Source organism: Delphinapterus leucas, chromosome 2 (assembly GCF_059928025.1).
Source record: "Delphinapterus leucas isolate spDelLeu-1000000601 "Yukka" chromosome 2, BTC_Dleu_Yukka2, whole genome shotgun sequence".
Classification (NCBI taxonomy): domain Eukaryota; kingdom Metazoa; phylum Chordata; class Mammalia; order Artiodactyla; family Monodontidae; genus Delphinapterus; species Delphinapterus leucas.
In genome coordinates this window covers 147,141,778-147,166,584 of record NC_143130.1, presented here as the reverse complement: position 1 = coordinate 147,166,584, position 24,807 = coordinate 147,141,778, and the positions used below count along the sequence as shown (strand labels likewise).

The 24,807-nt window shown below is 35.6% G+C and overlaps 1 protein-coding gene across 11 annotated transcripts in view; it reads right to left on the bottom strand.

Moving 5' to 3' along the window:
- The window catches only part of PALS1 (protein associated with LIN7 1, MAGUK p55 family member), a 101,928-nt gene that overhangs the window by 35,457 nt on the left and 41,664 nt on the right, over positions 1–24,807 (bottom strand). For 9 of the 11 annotated variants that reach the window (XR_016392202.1, XM_089907857.1, XM_089907853.1 and 6 more), the window contains 3 exons: positions 15,776–15,984; positions 1,013–1,090; positions 327–473 (listed from right to left, as the gene is read on the bottom strand). Coding sequence is in view for 10 of the 11 variants with exons in the window: in XM_089907857.1 (XP_089763983.1) it covers positions 327–473; positions 1,013–1,090; positions 15,776–15,984 (434 nt within the window). In the remaining variant the exon portion in view is untranslated. The remainder of the gene's footprint in view (positions 1–326; positions 474–1,012; positions 1,091–15,775; positions 15,985–24,807) is intronic. The other 2 variants (XM_089907861.1, XM_089907862.1) reach the window with 2 other exon arrangements.

The window sequence follows — 24,807 nt, the reverse complement described above, 5'->3', positions numbered from 1 at the left end:
TGAAGTATGTAAGTAATTACATTGAATGAAAAGATCAGACTTTCCACTGTTTTTTTAAAAAGCTGGCAGACTAATGAAGCAGATTACTTGTCCCTTCTTTGTTCAACGATTACTTCACAAGCTATTATTTTCATCAAATTATGGGTGAGAAAAGATGAACAAATTATTTCTCAGATGAATAAGGAGTATGAGGAAGAACATAAAAGAATTCCAAAAAGTTAGCCTCCAAAGAGAAAAACTACCAGAAATGTAAACTCTTCAACTATCTGCCATACAGAAGACCCCTGTGTAGAAAGGATCTCATATCAGAGATGTGGGACACTTACCAATGGAATATCTCGAGCCTTTTCTATACGAACTATTTTTACAGTTTCTCCTCCATATTGGCCAATGCTTTCATAAACTCTCTCATCTGTAATGGGCTCTAGCTGCATTTCCTGCTCAGCAACCTTATCATGGGCCAGTAAAAGTGCCTGTTTCAAAGAAACCCATAGCATTTAAAGTAACAGCATGATTTATTTCTGTAGAGAGATTTTAACCTAATCATGTACATAGTATACTGATCATTAAACCTTTAAAAGAAGTGCTGTAATTAATTATATATTCAGATCTCTTTCCAAACTTTCCAACTGAAGTACAGATGCAACCCTGTATCTTTTATAGCTAATAATAACTAAAGATTTGTTAGGTATAATAGGGAATACTCTGGGATGAGTTATCAAAGTCTAAAATGCTTATTAAACTTCATAAAAAACAAAACTACCTCAAGGGTCCAACATCACAGATAATTAAAATTTATGGAAAAATATGACCAAAAAAGGGAGGAATTTGTAAAGAATAAGAAGTTGTTTCAAAAATAATGTGGTTAACAATAATTATTCTGCAGTGGAAGTTGTAAGCAATCAAAACAGGCTACATTAATATTTGAGGTCTCTTTTAGCCCAAGAGACTGATTCAAAGTGATTTTGGATGCTGGAAAAACCACACATATGATGCTCTCTCCATTTTCTACCTGAATATGTGGAGCATTCAGCAAAGCAGTTAATTCTTGTCCTTCCTTCTGGTGGATTGGCTTCAAAACACTTTGTACCTAAGAAACAAAGAATATTCTTCCTAGGTTATAAAAACTATCACTAGCATTTATAAAGATTTTTTTTAAAAAAAGGTATGATTTAAAATTGTAAAAACTGGAAAACGGGTTCAAGATGGTGGAGTAGAAGGATGTGCGCTCGCTCCCTCTTCCGAGAGCACCGGAATCACAACTAGCTGCTGGACAATCATCAACAGGAAGACACTGGAACTCACCAGAAAAGATACCCCACATCCAAAGACAAAGGAGAAGCCACAATGAGGCGGTAGGAGGGGCGCAATCACAATAAAATCAAATCCCATAACTGCTGGGTGAGTGACTCACAAACTGGAGAACACTTATACCACACAAGTCCACCCACTGGAGTGAAGGTTCTGAGCCCCACGTCAGGCTTCCCAACCTTGGGGTACAGCAAAGGGAGGAGGAATTCCCAGATAATCAGACTTTGAAGGCTAGCAGGATTTGATTGCAGGACTTCCACAGGACTGGGGGAAACAGACACTCCACTCTTGGAGGGCACAAAGTAGTGTGCCCATTGGGACCCAGGGGAAGGAGCAGAGACACCATAAGAGACTGAACCAGACCTACCTGATAGTGTTGGAGGGTCTCCTGCAGAAGCAGGGGGTGGCTGTGGCTCACTGTGAGGACAAGGACACTGGCAGCAGAAGGTCTGGGAAGTACTCCTTGGCGTGAGCCCTCCCAGAGTCTGCCATTAGCCCCACCAAAGAGCCAGGTAGGCTCCAGTGCTGTGTTGCCTCAGGCCAAACAACCAACAGGGAGGGAATCCAGCCCCACCCATCAGCAGACAAGCAGATTAAAATTTTACTGAGCTCTGCACACCAGAGCAACACCCAGCTCTACCCACCACTAGTCCCTCCCATCAGAAAACTTGCACAAGCCTCTTAGGTAGCCTCATCCAGCAGAGGGCAGAGAGCAGAAGCAAGAAGAACTACAATCCTGCAGCCTGTGGAACAAAAACCACATTCACAGAAAGACAAGATGAAAAGGCAGAGGGCTATGTACCAGATGAAGGAACAAGATACAACCCCAGAAAAACAACTAAATGAAGTGGAGATAGGTAAACTTCTGGAAAAAGAATTCAGAATAATGACAGTGAATATGATCCAGGACCTCAGAAAAAGAATGGAGGCAAAGATTGAGAAGATGCAAGAAATGTTTAACAAAGACCTAGAAGAATTAAAGAACAAACAAACAGAGATGAACAATACAGTAAGTGAAATGAAAAATACGCTAGAAGGAATCAATAGCAGAAAAATGGAGGCAGAAAAATGGACAAATGACCTGGAAGACAGAATGGTGGAATTCGTTGCCACAGAACAGAATAAAGAAAAAAGACTGAAAAGAAATGAAGACAGCCTAAGAGACCTCTGGGACAACATTAAACGCACCAACATTCGCATTATAGGGGTCCCAGAAGGAGAAGAGAGAGAGAAAGGACCCGAAAAAATATTGGAAGAGATTATAGTCGAAAACTTCCCTAACATGGGAAAGGAAATAGCCACTCTCCGGAAGCGTAGAGAGTTCCAAGCAGGATAAACCCAAGGAGAAACATGCCAAGACACACTGTAATCAAACTGACAAAAATTGAAGACCAAGAAAAATTACTGAAAGCAGCAAGGGAAAAACGACAAGTAACATACAACGGAACTCCCATAAGGTTAACAGCTGATTTCTCAGCAGAAACTCTACAAGCCAGAACGGAGTGGGATGATATATTTAAAGTGATGAAAGGGAAGAACCTACAACAAAGACTACTATACCCAGCAAGGATCTCATTCAGATTCAACGGAGAAATCAAAAGCTTTACAGACAAGCAAAAGCTAAGAGAATTCAGCACCACCAAACCAGATCTACAACAAATGCTAAAGGAATTTCTCTAAGCAGGAAACACAAGAGAAGAAAAGGACCTACAGGAACAAACCCATAACAATTAAGAAAATGGTAACAGGAACATACATATTCATAATTACCTTAAACGTGAACAGATTAAATGCTCCAACCAAAAGACACAGGCTCGCTGAATGGATACAAAAACAAGACCCATCTATATGGAAAAAGATATTCCATGCAAATGGAAATCAAAAGAAAGCTGGAGTAGCAATACTCATATCAGATAAAATAGACTTTAAAATAAAGAATGTTACAAGAGACAAGGAAGGACACTACATAATGATCAATGGATCAATCCAAGAAGAAGATATAACAATTATAAATATACATGCACCCAACATAGGGGCACGTCAATACATAAGGCAACTGCTGACAGCTATAAAAGAGGAAATCGACAATAACACGATAATAGTGGGGAACGTTAACACCTCACTTACACCAATGGATAGATCATCCAAATAGAAAATTAATAAGGAAACACAAGCTTTAGATGACACAACAGACCAGACAGATTTAATTGACATTTGTAGGACATTCCATCCAAAAACAGCAGATTACACTTTCTTCTCAAGTGCACACAGAACTTTCTCCAGGATAGATAACATCTTGGGTCACAAATGAAGCCTCAGTAAATTTAAGAAAACTGAAATCATATCAAGCATCTTTTCTGACCACAATGCTATGAGATTAGAAATCAATTACAGGGAAAAAACCCCACAAAAAACCACAAACACATGGAGGCTAAACAATACATTAGTAAATAACCAAGAGATCACTGAAGAAATCAAAGAGGAAATCAAAAATACCTAGAGACAAATGACAAAGAAAACATGATGATCCAAAAGCTATGGGATGCAGCAAAAGCAGTTCTAAGAGGGAAGTTTATAGCAATACAATCCTACCTCAAGAAGAAGAAAAACCTCAAATAAACAATCTAACCTTACACCTACAGGAACTAGAGAAAGAAGAAGAAACAAAACCCAAAGTTAGTAGAAGGAAAGAAGTCATAAAGATCAGAGCAGAAGTAAATGAAATAGAAACAAAGAAAACAATAGCAAAGAACAATAAAACTAAAAGCTGGTTCTCTGAGAAGATAAACAAAATTGATAAACCATTAGCCAGACTCATCAAGAAAAAGAGGGAGAGGACTCAAATCAATAAAATTAGCAATGAAAAAGGAGAAGTTACAACAGACACCGCAGAAATACAAAGCATCATGAGAGACTACTACAAGCAACTCTATGCCAATAAAATGGACAACCTGGAAAAAATGGACAAATCCTTAGAAAGGTATAAGCTTCCAAGACTGAACCAGGAAGCAATAGAAAATATGAACAGACCAATCACAAGTAATGAAATTGAAACTGTGATTACAAATCTTCCAACAAACAAAGGTCCAGGACCAGATGGCTTCGCAGGTGAATTCTATCAAACATTTAGAGAAGAGCTAACACCCATCCTTCTCAAACTCTTCGAAAAAATGCAGAGGAAGGAACATTTCCAAACTCATTCTATGAGGCCACCATCACCCTGATACCAAAACCAGACAAAGATACTACAGAAAAAGAAAATCACAAACCAATATCACTGATGAATACAGACGGAAAAATCCTCAACAAAATACTAGCAAACAGAATCCAACAACACATTAAAAGGATCATACACCATGATCAAGTGGGATTTATCCCAGGGATGCAAGGATTCTTCAATATACAAAAATCAATCAATGTGATACACCATATTAACAAATTGAAGAAGAAACACTATATGATCATCTCAATGGATGCAGAAAAGCTTTTGACAAAATTCAACAACCATTTATGATACAAACTCTCCAGAAAGTGTCCATAGAGGGAACCTACCTCAACATAATAAAGGCCATATACGACAAACCCACAGCAAACATCTTTCTCAATGGTGAAAAACTGAAAGCATTTCCTCTAAGATCAGGAACAAGACAAGGATGTCCACTCTCGCCACTATTATTCAACATAGTTTTGGAAGTCCCAGCCACGGCAATCAGAGAAGAAAAAGAAATAAAAGGAATACAAATTGGAAAAGAAGAAGTAAAACTGTCACTGTTTGCAGATAACATGATACTATACATAGAGAATCCTAAAGATGCCACCAGAAAACTTCTTGAGCTAATCAATGAATTTGGTAAAGTTGCAGGATACAAAATTAATGCACAGAAATCTCTTGCATTCCTATACACGAATGATGAAAACTCTGAAAGAGAAATTAAGGAAACACTCCCATTTACCACTGCAACAAAAAGAATACAATACCTAGGAATAAACCTACCTAGGGAGACAAAAGACCTGTATGCAGAAAACTATAAGACACTGATGAAAGAAATTAAAGATGATACAAACAGATGGAGAGATATGCCATGTTCTTGGAAGAATCAATATTGTGAAAATGACTATACTACCCAAAGCAATCTATAGATTCAATGCACTCCCTATCAAATTACCAATGGCATTTTTTACAGAACTAGAACAAAAAGTCCTAAAATTTGTATGGAGACACAAAAGACCCCGAATAGCCAAAGCTGTTTGAGGGAAAAAAACGGAGCTGGAGGAATCAGACTCCCTGACCTCAGACTATACTACAAAGCTACAGTAATCAAGACAATATGGTACTGGCACAAAAACAGCAATACAGATCAATGGAACAGGATAGGAAGCCCAGAGATAAGCTCACACACCTATGGTCAACTAATCTATGACAAAGGAGGCAAGGATATACAGTGGAGAAAAGACAGTCTCTTCAATAAGTAGTGCTGGGAAAACTGGACAGCTACATGTAAAAGAATGAAATTAGAACGCTCTCTAACACCATATACAAAAATAAAGTCAAAATGGATTAGAGACCTAATTGTAAGACTGGACACTATAAAAACTCTTAGAGGAAAACAAAGGAAGAACACTCTTTGACATAAATCACTGCAAGATCTTTTTTGATCCACCTCCTAGAGTAATGGAAATAAAAACAAAAATAAACAAATGGGACCTAATGAAACTTAAAATCTTTTGCACAGCAAAGGAAAATATAAACAAGACGAAAAGACAACCCTCAGAATGGGAGAAAGTATTTGCAAACCAATCAACAAAAGATTAATCTCCAAAATATATAAACAGCTCATGCAGCTTGATATTAAAAAAACAAACAACCCAATCCAAAAATGGGCAGAAGAGCTAAATAGACATTTCTCCAAAGAAGACATACAGATGGCCAAGAAGCACATGAAAAGCTGCTCAACATCACTAATTATTAGAGAAATGCAAATCAAAACTACAATGAGGTATCACCTCACACCAGTTAGAATGGGCATCATCAGAAAATCTACAAACAACAAATGCTGGAGAGGGTGTGGAGAAAAGGGAACCCTCCTGCATTGTTGGTGGGAATGTAAATTGATACAGCCATTATGGAGAACAGTATGGAGGTTCCTTAAAAACCTAAAACTAGAACTACCATATGACCCAGCAATCCCACTACTGGACATATACCCTGAGAAAACCATAATTCAAAAAGACACATGCACCCCAATGTTCATTGCAGCAGTATTTACAATAGCCAGGTCATGGAAGCGACCTAAATGCCCATCGACAGACGAATGGATAAAGAAGATGTGGTACATATACAGAATGGAATATCACTCAGCCATAAAAAGGAACGGAATTTGGTCATTTTTAGAGACGTGGATGGATCTACAGACTGTCATACAGAGCGAAGTAAATCAGAAAGAGAAAAACAAATATCGTATATTAACACATATATGTGGAACCTAGAAAAATGGTACAGATGAACTGGTTTGCAGGGCAGAAATTGAGACAGATGTAGAGAACAAACATATGGACACCAAGGAGGGAAAGTGGTGGTGGGGGGTGTGTGTGATGAATTGGGAGATTCGGATTGACATATATATACTAATATGTATAAAATGGATAGCTAATAAGAATCTGCTGCTTAAAAAAATAAATAAAATAAAAATTCAGAAAAAAAATTGTAAAAACTACTTGTAAGAAAGAAAAGCACTAAAGAGAATTATAACTTTAAAAAAGTATTTGTTTCTCACAGAGTTTTCAATCTTGTTACCTGATTGACAATAGCATTTTTATTTATGCCTATGAATGAGGTATTTCCTTCTTGAAAATTTCTGCAAACATACTATGTAAAAGAGACTAATAATGATTATATAAGGGAAGAACTGTTCTAACAGTTATGTTGCTATTTTATAGTGTTTTAATCATATGTTTATGTAACTACATTTTAAATCAGAGATGACATTTTAAAGAGTTACAGACTAACATATAAATTTATATTGGAGTAATGAAACAACCACCATACTACAGTGAATCACATTAAAAAATTTACCTAAGTCAAGCAATTCTTGCACTCCTAGGATAAACTCCACTTGATTATGAAGAATTTTTTTTAGTCTTTGTTTCCTCACCTGTAGATTGGCGCCTACAATGTAAGGTTCTTAAAAGATTGAGATAATCCACATAAACTGCTTAGCACACTACCTAGCACATAGTAAATTATTACCTTAATATATTTCTAGATGTGAGTTACTCACATTTTAAGATTTCTATATTAATGTTCATAAACAGGATTAGAGACTTGGTGAGCACAGTCATATACACTGGTTTACAGAACTACTGTTTTTAGTATCTATACTATTCTAGCACAATGAGTTGGGAAATAGTCAACATTTATACATGAAAACAGTTTATTTAACGTAAGACTCATATGTTCCTTAATGTTTTGATAGAGCTTGTAAAATTATCTGGGCCTGGTAGTTTATTTTAGGGGTGGATTTCCAACTTTCAATTTTATCTATAGTTACTACTTTTTTTGGTTACCTTTTCTTAAGTCACTTTTGGCAATTTACATTTTCTTACAAAAACCACCCACTTGACAGCACTTTCACATTTAGTGACATAAAGTTGCAATTATAATTTTTTAGTCTCCTGTGTTTGCATCTATGCTTCTTTTTTCTTTCCTAATGTTATTAGTATTTTTTCTTCATCTAACTGGTCAAAGGTTTCTCTATTTTCTTGTACTTGTCAAAAAACCAGCTTTTGATGTTAAATCTATTGTTCTTTCCATTTAAATAATTTAATTCCTTTTTTCTGCTCTAGTTTATTTCCCTTTTCAATTTCTAATCACTTGAGCTGTATGTTCAGTCGAATTATTTTCCATCTTTTTTTCTACCATAAATATTTAAAGGTACAAATTTGCTCTGTGGACTAGTTTTCCTCAAAGATTATACTATATATGTTTTCACTATTAATGCCTCTGATTTTCTTCCTTTCTGTGCTTCCTAACTCGAGTACCAAAAAGAGCACTTTGCAGCAATGCAGATTAACAAAGCCAAAATTATCATCATCAATGAAAACATATAGAAGTAAATTAATATATAGTATAATTTTTTAATAAAACTAACTCACGATTGGGACTTCCCTGGTGGCACAGTGGTTAAGAATCTGCCTGCCGGTGTGGGGGACACAGGTTCAATCCCTGGTCTAGGAAGATCCCACATGCCGCGAAGCAACTAAGCCTGTGCACCACAACTACTGAGCCTGTACTCTAGAGTCCACGGGCCACAACTGCTGAGCCCGGAGCTAAAACTACTGAAACTCGCGTGCCTAAAGCCCGTGCTCCACAACAAGAGAAGCCACCTCAGTGAGAAGCCCGTGCACCGCAACAAAGAGTAGCCCCCTCTTGCCGCATCTAGAGAAAGCCTGTGCACAGCAGCAAAGACCCAACGCAGCCAAAATTAAATTAATTAATTTTTTTAAAAGTAACTCATGATTAGAACAGGAATCTAGTAATTCTCTAATACCTCTTATGGCTATTTTAAATAATTTTTAAAGTAATTCCCCTATCAAACCTAAGAGATGATAATTTTGGGATTAACTAATTTGACCACAAGTAGATCATAGCAATAAGAGCATCAAAATTAGCCTGTCCTCTGGTTTTGGTACCTAGAAAAACATGTTTCTAAATGTAAAGTTCTATATGTATAAACAGGGGGGCATAGCAATTATTATCTTTTGCAAGAATTCGATTAAAGTCTTACTAATGGTCGAGTGCAGTAATCCAAAACTGTGAATAATTAAATGCTGATTTTTAAAATAGGGTACTTTTCTTTTTTAAATATATCATATCCCAGTTAATTTAAAATGAAATTTATAGTCCCTAAGAAAGTAATCCTGAGAGAGAAAGAAAATTTTGGATTAGAAATGCACTTTGAACAAAATGTACAAAGTCAACTCAATAATTTTGTGTATAGACACTTTTTTTCTATCTTTACCTTTTTATTTATTTATTTATTTTGGCTGCACTGCACGGCTTGCAGGATCTTAGTTCCTCGACCAGGGACTGAACTTGGGGCCATGGCAGTGAAAGTGCCAAGTCCTAACCACTGGACTGCAGGGGAATTCCCTCCTATTTTTACTTTTAAATCAGTTCCTAGCACCTCTGAGATAGTCCCTTCTAAAGAAATTTCAACTCCTGTTAAGTGTTTATTTCCTTCCCCTATTAATCCAGTTGTTGCCTATTTTAGTGTCAACATACAACATGAGCTACTTCTACAAAGGCCTAAGGAATTAAAAGGCTATTCTTACCTCATACTGGCTCCTTTCCATTAGGCTATAAAAATGCTCTAATCTCTTATCTTTAAAAAAAAAAGTTCTCTCTTGATCTTGTACTCTTCTCTAGCTAAAATACCTTCTCTATTTTCCTTCAGAGCGTTTTAAACTAATTTTTTTAAATTACAGAAACGGTATATGTTAAATGTGAAAAATCAGAAAATAGATAATCCAAAAGAAGGAAATAAAACTCACCATAATCCCCAAACCTAGGGAGAATCATTTGGTATATATCCTCCTATATTCTTATACTTGTTTTTACCAAAATATTCACCAAGAGATACACATCTGACAGGAGGACTTGTAACTAGAGTACATTAAGAACTCTTACAACTCAATAAAATTTACAATATGATTTTTAAAATGGGAAAACGATCAAAATATTTTCCAAAAGAAGATAAGGAAACAGCTTATGAAAAAATGCTCAACATATGGAAATGCAAACTAAAACAAGATACTGTTACACATCTGCTAGAATAATAAAATGGAAATAACCTAAATATCCACCAATAGGAAAGTGGTTAAACAGATTGTAGGATATGCATACGATGGAATACTACTCAACAAGAAGTTCAAACTACTAAATACATGCAACACACTGATGAATTTGAAAAACATTATACTAAACAAAACAAGTCAGATATAAAAGACTACATATTATTTTATTCCATTTATATGAAATTTCCAGAAAAGGCAAATCTGTAAAAACAGAAAACAGATCACTGGCTGCCTAGGGTCTGGGGAGTGGGAAGTGGTTACTGTCTACAAAAGAAATTAAGGGAGCTTTATGCATTCACGGATGTTTCTATAACTTGATTGTGGTGGTAGATTACACAGGCGTATACATGTGCCAAAAATATTGAACTATATAATGAAGCATACCAATTTTAAGTGTATGTAAATTATATCTCAATAAAGTTGGTTATCAAAAACAATACACCCATAACCTCAAAACCATGAGAAAATCTTTGTGTATATCCTTTACTTCTTACTTTTACCAGAATGAGATCATGCTAGTCATACTGTTTTATAACAATATAACTATTTCAGTTTGATACTAATTATTTTTTAAAATTAATTAATTTATTTGTTTATTTTTTACTGCATTGGGTCTTCATTGCTGCACGCGGGCTTTCTCTAGTTGCAGTGAGCGGGGGCTACTCTTCGTTGCAGTGAGCAGGCTTCTCATTGCGGTGACCTCTCTTGTTGCAGAGCACAGGCTCCAGGTGCGTGGGCTCCAGCAGTTGTGGCACACGGTCTCCAGAGCGCAGGCTCAGTAGTTGCGGCGCATGGGCTTAGCTGCTCCGTGGCATGTGCGATATTCCCAGACCAGGGCTCAAACCCGTGTCTCCTGCATTGGCAGGCGGATTCTTAACCACTGCACCACAGGGAAGCCCTAATTTCCTACTGAAATATTTCTTCACTTCATGTTCAATGGCTGTTCAAAATCTTACATCTGGACAATTACACTAGCCTCCATACTCTAAGCCGGACTCCATTCTTGATCTCACACATCTCCCGCAATGTTATCAGAATAATACTTTAAACAGGAAGCCTGTTTATATCAAACTCTTGTTTAAAATCCTTCAGTAGCTCTGCAATCACTTATAAATTTCTTGCTTTGAACTCTCCTTTAGTGGCTTTTGTGTATTAAATTTGAGAAACACATCAACATCTAAATAAGAAAATTACCTATATATCCACCACCCAGAGATAGCCTTGTTAATAATTTATTATTTCTCTCAATATCTCTTTACCTGCATTTTCAAATAGGGTATCTGTGTGTATACACATTTTATCTATACTTTAATAGGCCTCATGTTGACTACCAAATGAATCAAGGTTTTAGTTTTTCAAAGTAACTAGTTAAACTTATTCACATTTTCCCTGTTCCCCTACAACATTTCATGACTTTTCTTGTTTTACTGCACTAGCTAGTACCTCCAGAAAAATGCTGAATACTAGTGGTGAGAATCTGTAGATTCCTTTTATTATTCCAGGCTTAAAAAGCAACATGCTGGGGACTTCCCTGGTGGCACAGTGGTTAAAAATCTGCCTGCCAATGCAGGGAACACGTGTTCGAGCCCTGGTCTGGGAAGATCCCACATGCCATGGAGCAACTAAGCCCGTGCACCACAACTACTGAGCCTGCACTCTAGAGCTCCACAACAAGAGAAGCCACCGCAATGAGAAGCCCGTGCACCGCAATGAAGAGCAGCCCCTGCTCACTGCCACTAGAGAAAGCCCGCGCGCAGCAACAAAGACCCAACGCAGACAAAAATTAAAAAAAAAAGCAACGTGTTGGGTGTTTCATCATTAGGTAAGATGCTCCCTATTAGTTTCTGATACTGTTCTTTATCAAGTTAACAAAATGTACCTGGTTTTCTAAGAATTCTCATTATCAAGGAAAAGGTATTAAATTTTTTTCAGATGTCTTTTCTGCATCAAGTTGATCATATGGTTTTCTCCTTTCATCTATTCATGTAACTTAATTACTTTAAAATGTTTACTAATGTGGATCCATCGTAAGAAAATTTAAACTTATTAATATGGCTTATCTGGCCTTCAGGACCTGGACTCTATCTTGAAAATCATATCCTACTCCTTACTCATTGTGCAATAAATATGCCATGCTTTCTCAGTCACTACTATCTTTGAACCCTTTGCCAGTGGAAAGGCTTTTCTTTCTTGGGCTTTCAGGTAAATTCCCAACTGTCCTTCAAGACTTAGCATATTAAATTTTCTCTTTCTTCCTTCCTCCCAAATCTCCTCCTTTGCCATGTCTGCCTCTCCCCAACCCCTACTGAAGTAGGCACATCTCATTACGCTCTTGGTACCTTTTTCATACTGCCACCATAGTACTTCTCTTTAGATTGTGATTGTTAACTCATTTTTCTTCCACAGTGAGAGTCTAACTCAATTTTCACTGGCTGATGTGCATCTGGGCTCTTTCCAGCTTCTAATGATTATCTGGCTGCTATGAACGTTTATGCTTAAGCCTTTGTGTGGATATGTTTTCATCTCTCTCAGGTACATACCCAGACATAAAAATGTTGGGTCACAGATATAGGTACTTTAGCTTTAGCAGACATTTCCAAACATTTTCCAAAGTGGCAGTACTAATTTATATTCCACCAGTAACATTATCAGAGTTTCAGTTCCTCCATAAGTTCATTAAGATTTAACATTGCCAGTCTTTCAAAAATTTTTTTAGTCATTTTGGTGTCTATGTGGTAGTCTCTCATTTTGTTTTAATTTGCATTTCTCTATTAGCTAATGATGCTGAACTTTTCATACTTACTGGCTGTTGGGGTTTCCTCTTTTTGAGAAGTGTCTGTTCAAGTCCTTTGCCCATTAAAAAAAAACTAAGTAGTCTCTTTCTTGTTAATTCGCGACAGTTCTTTTGGATGCAAGTTTTTGTTATATATATACTTATACACGTATATACCTCAATATCTCAAAATCAAAAAATCAAATACCATTTTCTAGTTTGTTGGCTTGCATTTTTACTGGATAAGCAAAAGTTCATTTAACGAAACCCAGGTTCTCAACCTTTTCTTGATAAAAGCACTTTAAAAATGATCAAAAAACTTGTTTTACATTTATTAATGAGTATCCTGGATTGTCAAAGATATAATCTGGATCTCAGTATCTGAAGTTTTCAGAAGCTGTATTATCTATTATATGATATTTAATGTTTAACTGATATTTTAAGCTATAAAAACAAAGAACACTTCCTAATGTGTTAAGACATTCTTTCATCAAATTCTTGAGTTTTTTTTACTTACTTGGATTAAATTTCCATTTAAAAATGATATACTAACTGAAACATGAGGTAATTTCTTCCTTTAAATACTGTATATGAAACAAGCTGGAATTATGAATGCTAAAAAGCAAAAAATTAGGCAATGGGCATATGAGTAGCCTAGTTAGTCTCATCCCAGTCACAAAACCTCACCTGGCCTCAAAATTCAGAAACATAAAACAGAAGGGTTGAATAAGGTGATTGTTAAGCTTTTCCAGCTGTAAAATAAAAGCAATGAGTCCATTTAACCTTCAGAATTTTGTTATCAGATTTAACACTCTTCTTTGATGAGTTCCAAGTACATCCTTTTCTCACATGTTATGTACTGTCAAGTCAGGGCTGCCACACAGTTGTGCATGCACAACTCCAGGGGAAGTCATTCACTTTGTAGCACAACCGTATGTTGTTGCCCCAACTAGGTTAGTCATTTTGCACTCATTTTAAGACCAGTCTCAGCCCAATGTCACTAATCACCTACTATCCCACCACCACCAAAGCAATACAATTCTCAAGTATTACTGAAGGCTGTGAAAGCAAACTTTGAGAAAATCTCCTTGATATAGAATCAATACTTTTACAATTGTGAACCATGTACATGTTAACTATGCTAAATCTAATATTGAAAATTGAGTTTTTAAAGTCCTTTTTAACCATTTCTTTCTCTCTCAAAGCATTACTCTTTAAGCCACTTCTAGTTCTTTGCCTCTCAACTCCTAAAACCTTTAAAGCTACGTTGCCTCCTTTTTTTTTTCCTTTCCTTCCAGCCTTTCTGTTGTGTCACTTTCTTCCAATGGAGCAATTTAAATCTCTCTTGCTTATATCATTCTCTTTTCTACCTACTGTTCTTAACAAAACAAAGCCCCAGTACCTGGCTGGACAAACCTTCCTCCTAAATGGGAAGAGAAGGATTACAATGATCTCCCAACCCTACACAATAAAAGTTATACTATATTTGTGAATAAATAAGATCAAAGTACTGTCAGCTATTTCAACCTCTGTAAGGAATTTTCAGGAAACCCATTTAAACTATAAGTAAAACTACAGGGATAATTTATTAATGAAAAATTCTGCATATTTAATTTCAATAATAAAAAATGAGCACAAAGAATAGGTCTCAACTAGGTCTTTTAACTAGCAGATGGGAAATTTCCCCTCTAGGAACAGGTCCCTAGGTCACACTCCTATCCTGAGCAACATGAGACTGCTCTCTGCCACTCTTGCACATAGGACCTTCGCTCACTGTAAGCATCTACATGAAGAAAATACATTCTGTGCTAATTCAAAACGTGCCTCCTAACCTACTTTACGTGTCTGTAGCTCTGGAAGTCCTACCCTTCCCTCAGCCCACTTTCTGTTTTGTGTCTGGGTTCAGTGAAATAGATTTACCTGATGGGCTTCCAGAATTATTCATTTTAAAATAACTTAAAATCCTGTAATAATGACAGAATGTCCACCCCCCAAAAATAGGAGATGGCTTACTTACATCCTTTTAAAACCTTCAATTTAAAATATGTTTGCAGAGGGACTTCCATGGTGGTCCAGTGGTTAAGACTCTGTGCTCCCAATGCAGGGGGCCCAGGTTCGATCCCCAGTCAGGGAACTAGATCCTGCATGCCGCAACTAAAGATCCCACACACCACAACTAAAGATGCCGCGTGCTGCAACTAAGACCCGGCGCAGCCAAATAAATACTTTTTAAAATAAATAAAATAAAATATGTTTGCAAAACACATTAAACACTAAACATCAACAAGCAGCAGACACTAGAACTTAACTATCAGCATGTTAACATGAGAAACTCTCACTGTACATTAAAATTTAATTATTTTGGACCTTCTATACAGTATCTATAGAGGAAAAACTTCAAAATACCTACAAGTAACAAATCTTAGAAGTTACATATTTATGATACCTGATTATCGAATATAATTTAATCTCATCAGTATTAATTTATCTCAGTTTATAATGTATAATGCTTAAAATAAAACTATACTACGTTAAAATTTTTCCCCTTCAGTAATTTAGACAAATATTTCTCTTACTATGCAAATATGTAGTTGTATATACAAACCTAATGCTATTCTCTTCATGAAACAGAGCCCTGACTGTGAACTAAGGCATATATTTTTTTCAGGATAAAATACACATAAGCAAATTTTTCCTAACACAATAAATTATTAACATGTGATCAGCAGTAATTAATTCTAACAAACCTTATATTCACACCAGTATTTTCCAAGAACGCTGCCTTACTATCACTATCAATTACTTTGTATATGTCAATGAGACGTTCAGAATACATACCTCTTGTGCAAGGTCTTGCGCATTGGAGATAAGAGGAAATGGAGGACTGGCCTTGTTCATGTGTACTGTGACAGCGTTGTATATCTTAAATGCATTCTGGAAATCTTTATTTTGTACAAGTTGTAAAAGCAGTGAAATATCCTCCTGGCTCTGAGAATCTACCAAAGTATGTTGGATATGTTTAAGTGAAGAAAACAGGTCTTCCACTTCTAGTAGGAGAAGGAAAAGGTATCCAAAAATTAATTTTCTGTCTTAATTCCACATGTATTTTAAGATAAAATTTCTTGAACCAATAACAATCAAAGTTTTAAAGAAAAACAAAACTTGCAAATATTTTTGAGTGTCAAATCATTGTCATTTTACTGATTTTTAAGTAAGACTTTAAAAATTATACAACGGAATAACTTTTTTTCAAGAGTGTTTTAATTATGGAACTAATACATATCACTATAAAAATAAATGAAGGATAGAATACATAAATGAATAAAAAATTTAAAACCACCAATAGTCTCATCACTTAGAAACAACTTTAAAAAAAAATCGTACTGCATTTCCTTTTTTCATTTAACAGGGCATTTTCATTGTTTTCCCACATCACCAAACAGTCTTTAAAAAACTTATAATGGCTCCATGATGTTCTATTATATGTCTAAACTAAAACTTATAATAACCATTACACTAAGTTGAGCATTCAGGGTGCTTCCAATTTTTTGCTAGTATAAGTAATGAGCATTTCTGTACATAATGATCACTGCTATGTACAGTAAAAATGTCTGAGATTCTGGTGTTTCTTAAAATAATTCCAAGAAACAGAATTTTTAAATAAGATTCTGACATTTTAAAAGCCAAAGAGTTTTCTAGGGAGGTTTTACTAATTTATATCCCATTACCAATATTTTTACCAATATTCAAAATTACCATTTTTAAAAACCTTCTACTTCTTTAACAGGGAGGTTGAAGTTTACTCAGGCACTTCTTTCGTGGTTCATAGAACTCCTATGAACATGTGAGTCTCCTAAAATTTTACTGAAAATTTGGGGCATGTGTACATATGCACGTTCCCATTAGTATGCACGTGCAGCACATACATTTTTCTGGAAGAGGGTTATCCCAAAATGGTTAAGAACTACAGTTTATCTCTTCTCTGACCCCCAAGAGGTAGATATGTGCACATGTATACACTTTGTCACATTTGCTGGAAATAGTTTTCTAATTTTTCCATCTGTCTGTTAATTGCATTTGTGGTACCTTTATTGTAGAAGTTTTCGGCTGTTATGTGTTAAGAATGATCCACCTTTCCCTGGGTGATTTCTTTCACTGTCTAAGCTTATAAACTCCTTCCCCTAGGTCATTAAATGTTTACCTACATTTAAATTTTCTAATGGCTTCTATTTTGTAGTTAACTTCAATCTATCTGGAATTTTGTTATAGATTTGAGGGGAAATTTTAACTTCATTTCTTTTCTTCCAAATGGTTAACCAATTACTCTAACACCATTTATTGAATAATCCCTCCTTTTCCACTGATTTATGATACCACCAAATTCTTACATATATCAGGGTCTGTTTCTAGTCCACTGGTCTATCAGAACCACAATCTTCTTACAATAGTATTATGGTCTTTGCTCATATTGATATGACAAATACTTGCTCATTACTTTTTCAAAAATGTCTTGACTTCAAATGAGCTACAGAATCTTTTTTAAGATACCTCCTCACTCTCTATTTCCTATTCATCCAGAAAGAAAAACCTATTGAGATGCAGACTAAAATTAAAACTGTAAATGATTCTGGGAAAAACTTTCAGTAGATAGTATCTGTGTATATCTGTGTCTTATACAGTCACATTAAAAAAAAAAAGCAAAAAACCTCGTTTAAGTCTTTCTGTTAGTTTTCTTCACACAGGACCTGTAGAAAAGTTACTGATTCTTATTTATCTTATATCCTACTAGTTAAGAGTTGTTAAATGTTTTATAGGTTAGAATAGCTCTTCTGTTGATTCTGAAGTTCCCTATCTTTCCCCCCCAAATCAAAACAGCTTTAGCTCTCCTTATAAAAATTATATATGCTCTTTAGTAATTTAAAATGTACCAAAAAACTGGAAAAAAAATTGAAAGTCAAAACTGTCATTTGAATGACCTAAGAAGTTGTGATCCAGAACTAAATAAAACTTGAGAAACAGCCAGAATTTAACCATAAGTTAATGTTTTCTACAAGAGTAGACAGAATATAGATAGGGGAAATTTAAAGATGTTGGTCAAACAGTACAACTGTCAGTTTTAAGGTGAATAAGTTCTGAGGATCTAATGGACAGCAATGGTGACTAGAGTCAATAATACTGTATTGTATACTTGAAATTTGCTGAGAGTACATCTTAAGCATTCTCACCACACACACAAAAGGTAACTATGTGAGGTGATGGATGTGTTTATCAATTTAATTGTGGTAAACATTTCACAATATCACATTGTACACTTTAGATAAATAAAATTTTTTTGCAAACTATACTTCAATAAAGTTGGGGTGGGGGAAGAATATGGAGTGTCAGATTTCATCAAATTCGAAGAAGTTACCACAGAATTACCTAAGTGTATAAAGAATTCCCTGAGTATAAAGAATTCAATAGACTTAAAGTATCTTTAGAGCAAAACAGGAAAACATTTAAATATCTTAAAAGGAAAAAGAATTACAAAACCAACAAAGTAGTTAAGGTAATTGACTACAATCTTAAGGAGACTATAGACTTTCTGAGTGAATAATGAGACTTCTGTTTAAAATTTCAGTAATTATTTAAAGCGGCTCAGCCTGGTTGTCAGGGCAATGAGAAAATCAGGAGCTTCAGGATCTCACTGCTGAATGAAATCAATAAGCAACTTTAGACAGCCCAGAAGGTAACAAACTCCCTACTATGTCTCTTCAAGCCCAGGGGGATTTAAAATTTTAGAGACAAAGGAACTTCTACATAATCTCTGTGTACCAAAGCCACCCACAGACACTAAAATACTGACATTTAAAAGAAATTTTTTATCTGTAGTCATACCTCTCAGATATAACTACTGGTATTATTTTGTTATACTATATATATATATAGCCTTTCAGACTTGTAAAAAATGCTGATCCTAACCATAGAGGTCACATTGTAAATGTTGTTTTGTAATCTGATATTTTCCAATGTCTTTAGAATAAATTCTTAGGATAAAATTATCAAATATTTATCAAATATTATCAAATATATATCAAATATTATCAAATAATAAAAACATTTAAAACTTTGATACATATTGCCAAACTGCCCTACAGATTTGTACTAACTCATACTCCTACCACTAAAGAACTTGAGTGCCTGTTTCTACAAACAGCCCAAATTTTTCACTTTTGGTGATCTGGTTAGGAAAACATGTATTTCTTTGTCTAGTAGTGACATTTAATGTATTTTCACAAGGTTAACAGTCATTTGTATTTCTTCTTTCATCGATTTTCTCCTTATCTTTTGACCATTTTTCTACTAGATTTTTTTTCTTAATGACTAGAATTACAGAGATTATATAAATATCCCTGCAGTCTTAAGCAGAATGTACTAAATTTTCTTGCTGTATCAGAACAATGGTTTTTAATCAAGGATATTTATGAGAATCACTAAGGAAATTTACAAAGATATTTATGTCCTGAGTTCTACCTCAAACACAAACACAATCAGAATCTCCTGTGTCTTCTTTAATTTTATATATATATATTTTTTTTTAAGTTGACTATGTACCCTTCTGGTTAAGAACCAATGACTTACAGGCTTTATTAACAGCAGTTATTGTAATATTTTAAGACATGATATACTTGGGAATAACTAAAGCACTCACACCTATTTTCTTCTATACTAAATAACCTTGATTGCTGTACTGAATTTTTGTGTCTGCTTTATAGTTATTCTAGTTCCTCCTTTGCAACTATTCAATATTTCCTTTTGTTGCCCCCTCTTACTTCCGTAGCAAACCCAGTATATAATTTTCATTTTTAGAATATTTTACGCACAAATAAAATACTGTAGTCATAAGCCAGCAAGGAAATAGGAAAAGGTAGGGTAATCTAAACTAGGGATGGCTTAATGAGAGATAAAACTGGAGATCAATGGCCTTATTTCACGAGATCAGTTAACAGCTGAGATGCAGCACAGAGGCAACAGGAATTTTTCTTTTTTTTTTTTTTTTGCGGTACGCGGGCCTCTCACTGTCTTGGCCTCTCCCGCCGCAGAGCACAGGCTCCGGACGCGCAGGCTCAGCGGCCATGGCTCACGGGCCCAGCCGTTCCGCGGCATGTGGGATCCTCCCAGACCGGGGCACAAACCCGCGTCCCCCGCATTGACAGGCGGACTCCCAACCACTGCGCCACCAGGGAAGCCCAGGCAACAGGAAAATTTGTGGTTAATCCAAAAGGGATGATTGCTTTAAAGTTCTAAGAGGGGTTTCCCAGGTGGCGCAGTGGTTAAGAATCGATCACCTGCCAATGCTGGGGCACAGGTTCGAGTCCTGGTCCGGGAAGATCCCACATGCCGCGGGGCAACTAAGCCCCTGAGCCACAACTACTGAGCCTACGCTCTAGAGCCCACAAGCCACAACTACTGAGCCCGTGTGCCACAACTACTGAAGCCTGCGCACCTAGAGCCCGTGCTCCGCATCAAGAGAAGCCACCCAATGAGAAGCCTGCTTACCACAAGGAAGAGTGGGCCTCGCTCGCCGCAACTAGAAAACGCCCACGTGCAGCAATGAAGACCCAACGCAGCCAAAAAAAAAAGAAAAAAAAATTCTAAGAAATCAGTAGGCTTCTCGTGTTGATAGGAAGTTAGGTAAGGAATAGAGGTTCAAGATAAAGAGTAAATCTGGTCAATTTTTTCATATTGTGTTCATACTGAGGAATTCTAAAGACATAAAGACCATCCGGGACAGTTTAAAATCCAGAAAAGAAAAAAAAATCTCAGGGTCAAACTGGAAATGTCTTTCTCTCAGGAGATCAGGGACCAAGATAAGATCTATAAGAAATAGGAAGGCTGAAAGCAGAAGAACAATACAACTGAGTCCCAAAGAGGCTGTTGACTTAGTACCTATCTACTTAAGTAAAGGCTATCAGGAGAACTTAAGGACCATGCCAAGTGCCAGAAATAACAACTTTAACTGGGCTTAAGTTTCAAATTTTGTAGGTTGGCATCAAGACCAATTTAAACTTGTTAATTATCATCCTTTACAAATTCACTAACCTCTATGAAGTCCTATTCACGTTTCTGTTGTTTAATTAGTAAAAAGTGTTTTCACTGAAATTATCTTTTTTTAGGAGTTGTCTCCAGACTTACTGCATTAATCAATGTTGCTAGACTAAACTGAGATCATTTGCACTTAAGCTCAGCTTTCACAATGAAATATCACCAACCCGTTATTTGTAGTTGAAAAACTACAAATATGTATTTGGCCTGAATTACACACTAGTCACTGCCAATATTGAATAGAAAGACATAGAACAATATCTGTATTACAGGCATATATACATATATATTATTTTATTTAATCCTCATAAAATCTGAGAAACTTTTCCCAATTTAAAAATCCCACCAAAACCTGAGACATACATAGTTCAGAGCAAATCTCTACAGATGGAGAAAATGAAGTCATACAGAAAAATGGCACCTGGGTGAAGAATCTTTTTGAACTTCTAAGGCAGTGCTTTTTCTGCCATACCAAGGGCTTAAAAAAAAATAAATTTTTGTTTCTTTTTTAGATTTTAGGGCTTGATTGTGACATGTCATTTATCTGCTTTAGAAAAGCTGTCCTGAAGTGTCTTTCTGCCCAATATAGCAGCATGCAATGTACACTGACTAGTATTTAGAGGAGCTTACACATTCTATTTTACCTGTACGAAGAATTTCCTCTAGTTAACTGTGTTTGTACATGTTCACACATATAATACACCCTCCAAATGCTACTTTTATAATACTGTTGCATTTTATTTCTGCTGTTTTAACCAAGTGTCTTATGCTTCAAATATTTTCTCAGAGTATTTTATTTCAACTCTAACATCACAATAGTATGCTAGGCAGTACACTGTAAAAGTTCAGCAAAAGAAACCAAAACTGCAGTTCTTGTGAATGTAGAGGCTATGTATCTTTTTGAGAAATACTGTAAAAACATCTTTGATAGTGTAGCACTAGCCTGGGTAACTAAGTAGTTCAGCAAAATTGATAACTTATGATTTAAACGGGAAGTTTTCAGATAAATTCCGTATCTGCTTTCATGGCCAATTTAGCTGGGAAATTTTCCAGATAGCATTCTTAGGCAGGAAAGCTCCCCAAGTACTCTCATGCTTCAGGTTCAAATATGTTTCCATGACAAATGTTTAATGAACAAAGAGAACAGATTAAGTTACTAGACAATCAGAGTTTTTAAGACTTCATTAAATATAAATATATAGTTTGACAAGAAGATATGGATTAAACCATATGTAGCTGAAACAAATAAATATGTAAAAGGAAATATGAAACAGTAAATGATATAAACTTATTTATAAAGACATGAATTTCATCAGAGGGTTTATCAATTTAATGGAAATTAAAAATGATGCTGCCTCTGCCCAATAAAGTTTTAAGGTCACAGAGAAAGCAAAAAATATCTATCGCATTAGTCTTAAAATACTGATTATGATAAATTTTATTGGAAAATTCTGAATGGAATTCTGACAAAAGGTCTTTTCTTTGATATTAAGTATGATGTCATAATGAAAAATAATTGTTGGAAATATCAACTCTGGGATTCTCATTCTGACACACGTTCATTTTAGTTTCATATAAAAATTCTTAATTTCAAAAGGTATTTTGTTGTAGGTTTAAAAAACTTTGTTTCTATATGGTATATCTTTAAAAGTATTTTACAAATACATATTATGCAAAACAGCAAATTTTCTACACATAAGAAATGCTCCATTGTATGATGTAGTAATTAGATTACGTGCTACTTAAACGAAAACCACCTAAGTTCTTCGAAATTCTGTGCAATTCCAGAGGAAATTTGAAAAATCTAATCAGATGCAGCTAAATCCATCCTGTCAAATATGTACCCTCTTTTATAAAAATGATGAAGATAGACAACAAAGAGAGGACAGACTATAGAGAGAACAGAGACTCCCCATATACAGATATCAGAGGCTCCCTTCCCCTTTCCCATACACAGAGACACAACAGGCACAAGGAAAAAGAACCACATGGACAGAGAAGTAGAGAGATAAATAAAGAACACAGGGCTACCAAGAAAGAATGACACAGGTGTAGAGTGGGGAGTGAACAAAGAAGGGGTTACTGAGGAAGAGCAGTACCCAGAACAAGGCAGGATGGAGGGAAGACAGAAATGCGGACGGACACTGTGCTGAGGGGAAGGCAAAGGCAGGCATGGCAAATCTGGCTTTGGTGATAAACTCTAGTCTGTAGCAACTTCCCTAGAAGCAAGTTCTTTATATCTAGTTCAAATGCCTTGTCCTGCAGTTTGATCTATTTCCTCTTATTTGATGTTCAGTAGACATTGTTTTAAGTTTCCCATCTCCTCTAACGTTTCATACAACAGTTAAATCTTGATTATTTATGTTAAAAGAGAGGACATATTATCTAAAAGCAAGAAAAATCACTTACATTTGGCTTTGGGATACAATTAATCAGATAAATACAAACACACACATAAGCCCACAAATCCACCCCCCAACACTCTCCTCTCCCCTTGGCCCTCTCCTGGCTGCCTAAAATATAAAAGAATGAAGACTCTAAAATGGGCAACAGAAAGCAATCACCAAGAGTTGCTCTATCTGAAAATTCTATCTTCAAACACCCAAGACTCTGGAGAATTGTTTGGCAGTAAGGGTAAACAATAAAATTACTCAAGGAAGCTAAGGAATCTCCGTTTCTGGAGATCTTTCAAAGCAATGGAGATAACCATCTACCTTGGATTAGCTTTGTTATTTTCACTTACTGCTATCATTTACCCCACATGAAAACAGTTTCTACATATCTATTCTAGCATTAATATTCTTCCATTTCATTGTTTAAATAATACCAATTCTTTTAACCTATCCTCAGAAATTTCTATATTTCAACCAACTTCATGACTTTTTCCTGAACACTTTTAAAGATTTCTTCTTTTCCCCTAAACTGTACAGTCAAATTGACTATTCAGATGAGGAACTTAATAGTATTGAGTATGAGGAGATTATACCAGTTTCCAGTACATCTATCCACTGACTCGAAATTCGAATGTTCATTTAGGAAATCTTTGCTTAAGTAGGGATGGGTTGTCTTTCCTTTTTCTTTTTTTCTTTTTAAATTTAAGGACATAAAATTCAGATCTCTGAGCTTTGGTTTTCAGTGGACTAGGTTAAACTGCATTTATTAAAAATAACGAGAAGCTCATGAAACACCCTGAACAGTAATTAATCATTAAAAAATTGCATTACAAATTAAAAAGAAATTCTAGACAAGCATACAAGCAAAGATAGTTGAGAGAGATGGCAGAGCAAAAACCTGAGCCCTAAATATAAGACAATGGAAAAATATCATTGAAATGACTACTATTCAATCAAGTACAAAAGCTTCATGATTTTTCTCTGGACAAAACTGAAATGAGTTTGGTGAGCAAGAAAAAGACCCAAATTTGAAGGCAGAATACCTGGGTCCTAGTTATGACTTGGATCACTTACTAGCTGCAATATATATCACTGGAAAATCCATCTCAAGTCTCTGGGCCTTTCTATAAAATGAGTGGGTTTGACTTGGATATTATTTCTCAAACTTTCGTTAGTGATCCATTAAAAATGTGTATTTTTAAATTTCTCAACCCAGTATATACATCCCTATTTGAAATAAAAATTTATAAATACTTACATGCAACATAATATACCTTAATATCTTCTATTTTTTTCTAGTTCTTAAAAAAATTACTGGTTGGGCTTCCCTGGTGGCGTAGTGATTGAGAGTCCGCCTAACGATGCAGGGGACACGGGTTCGTGCCCCGGTCT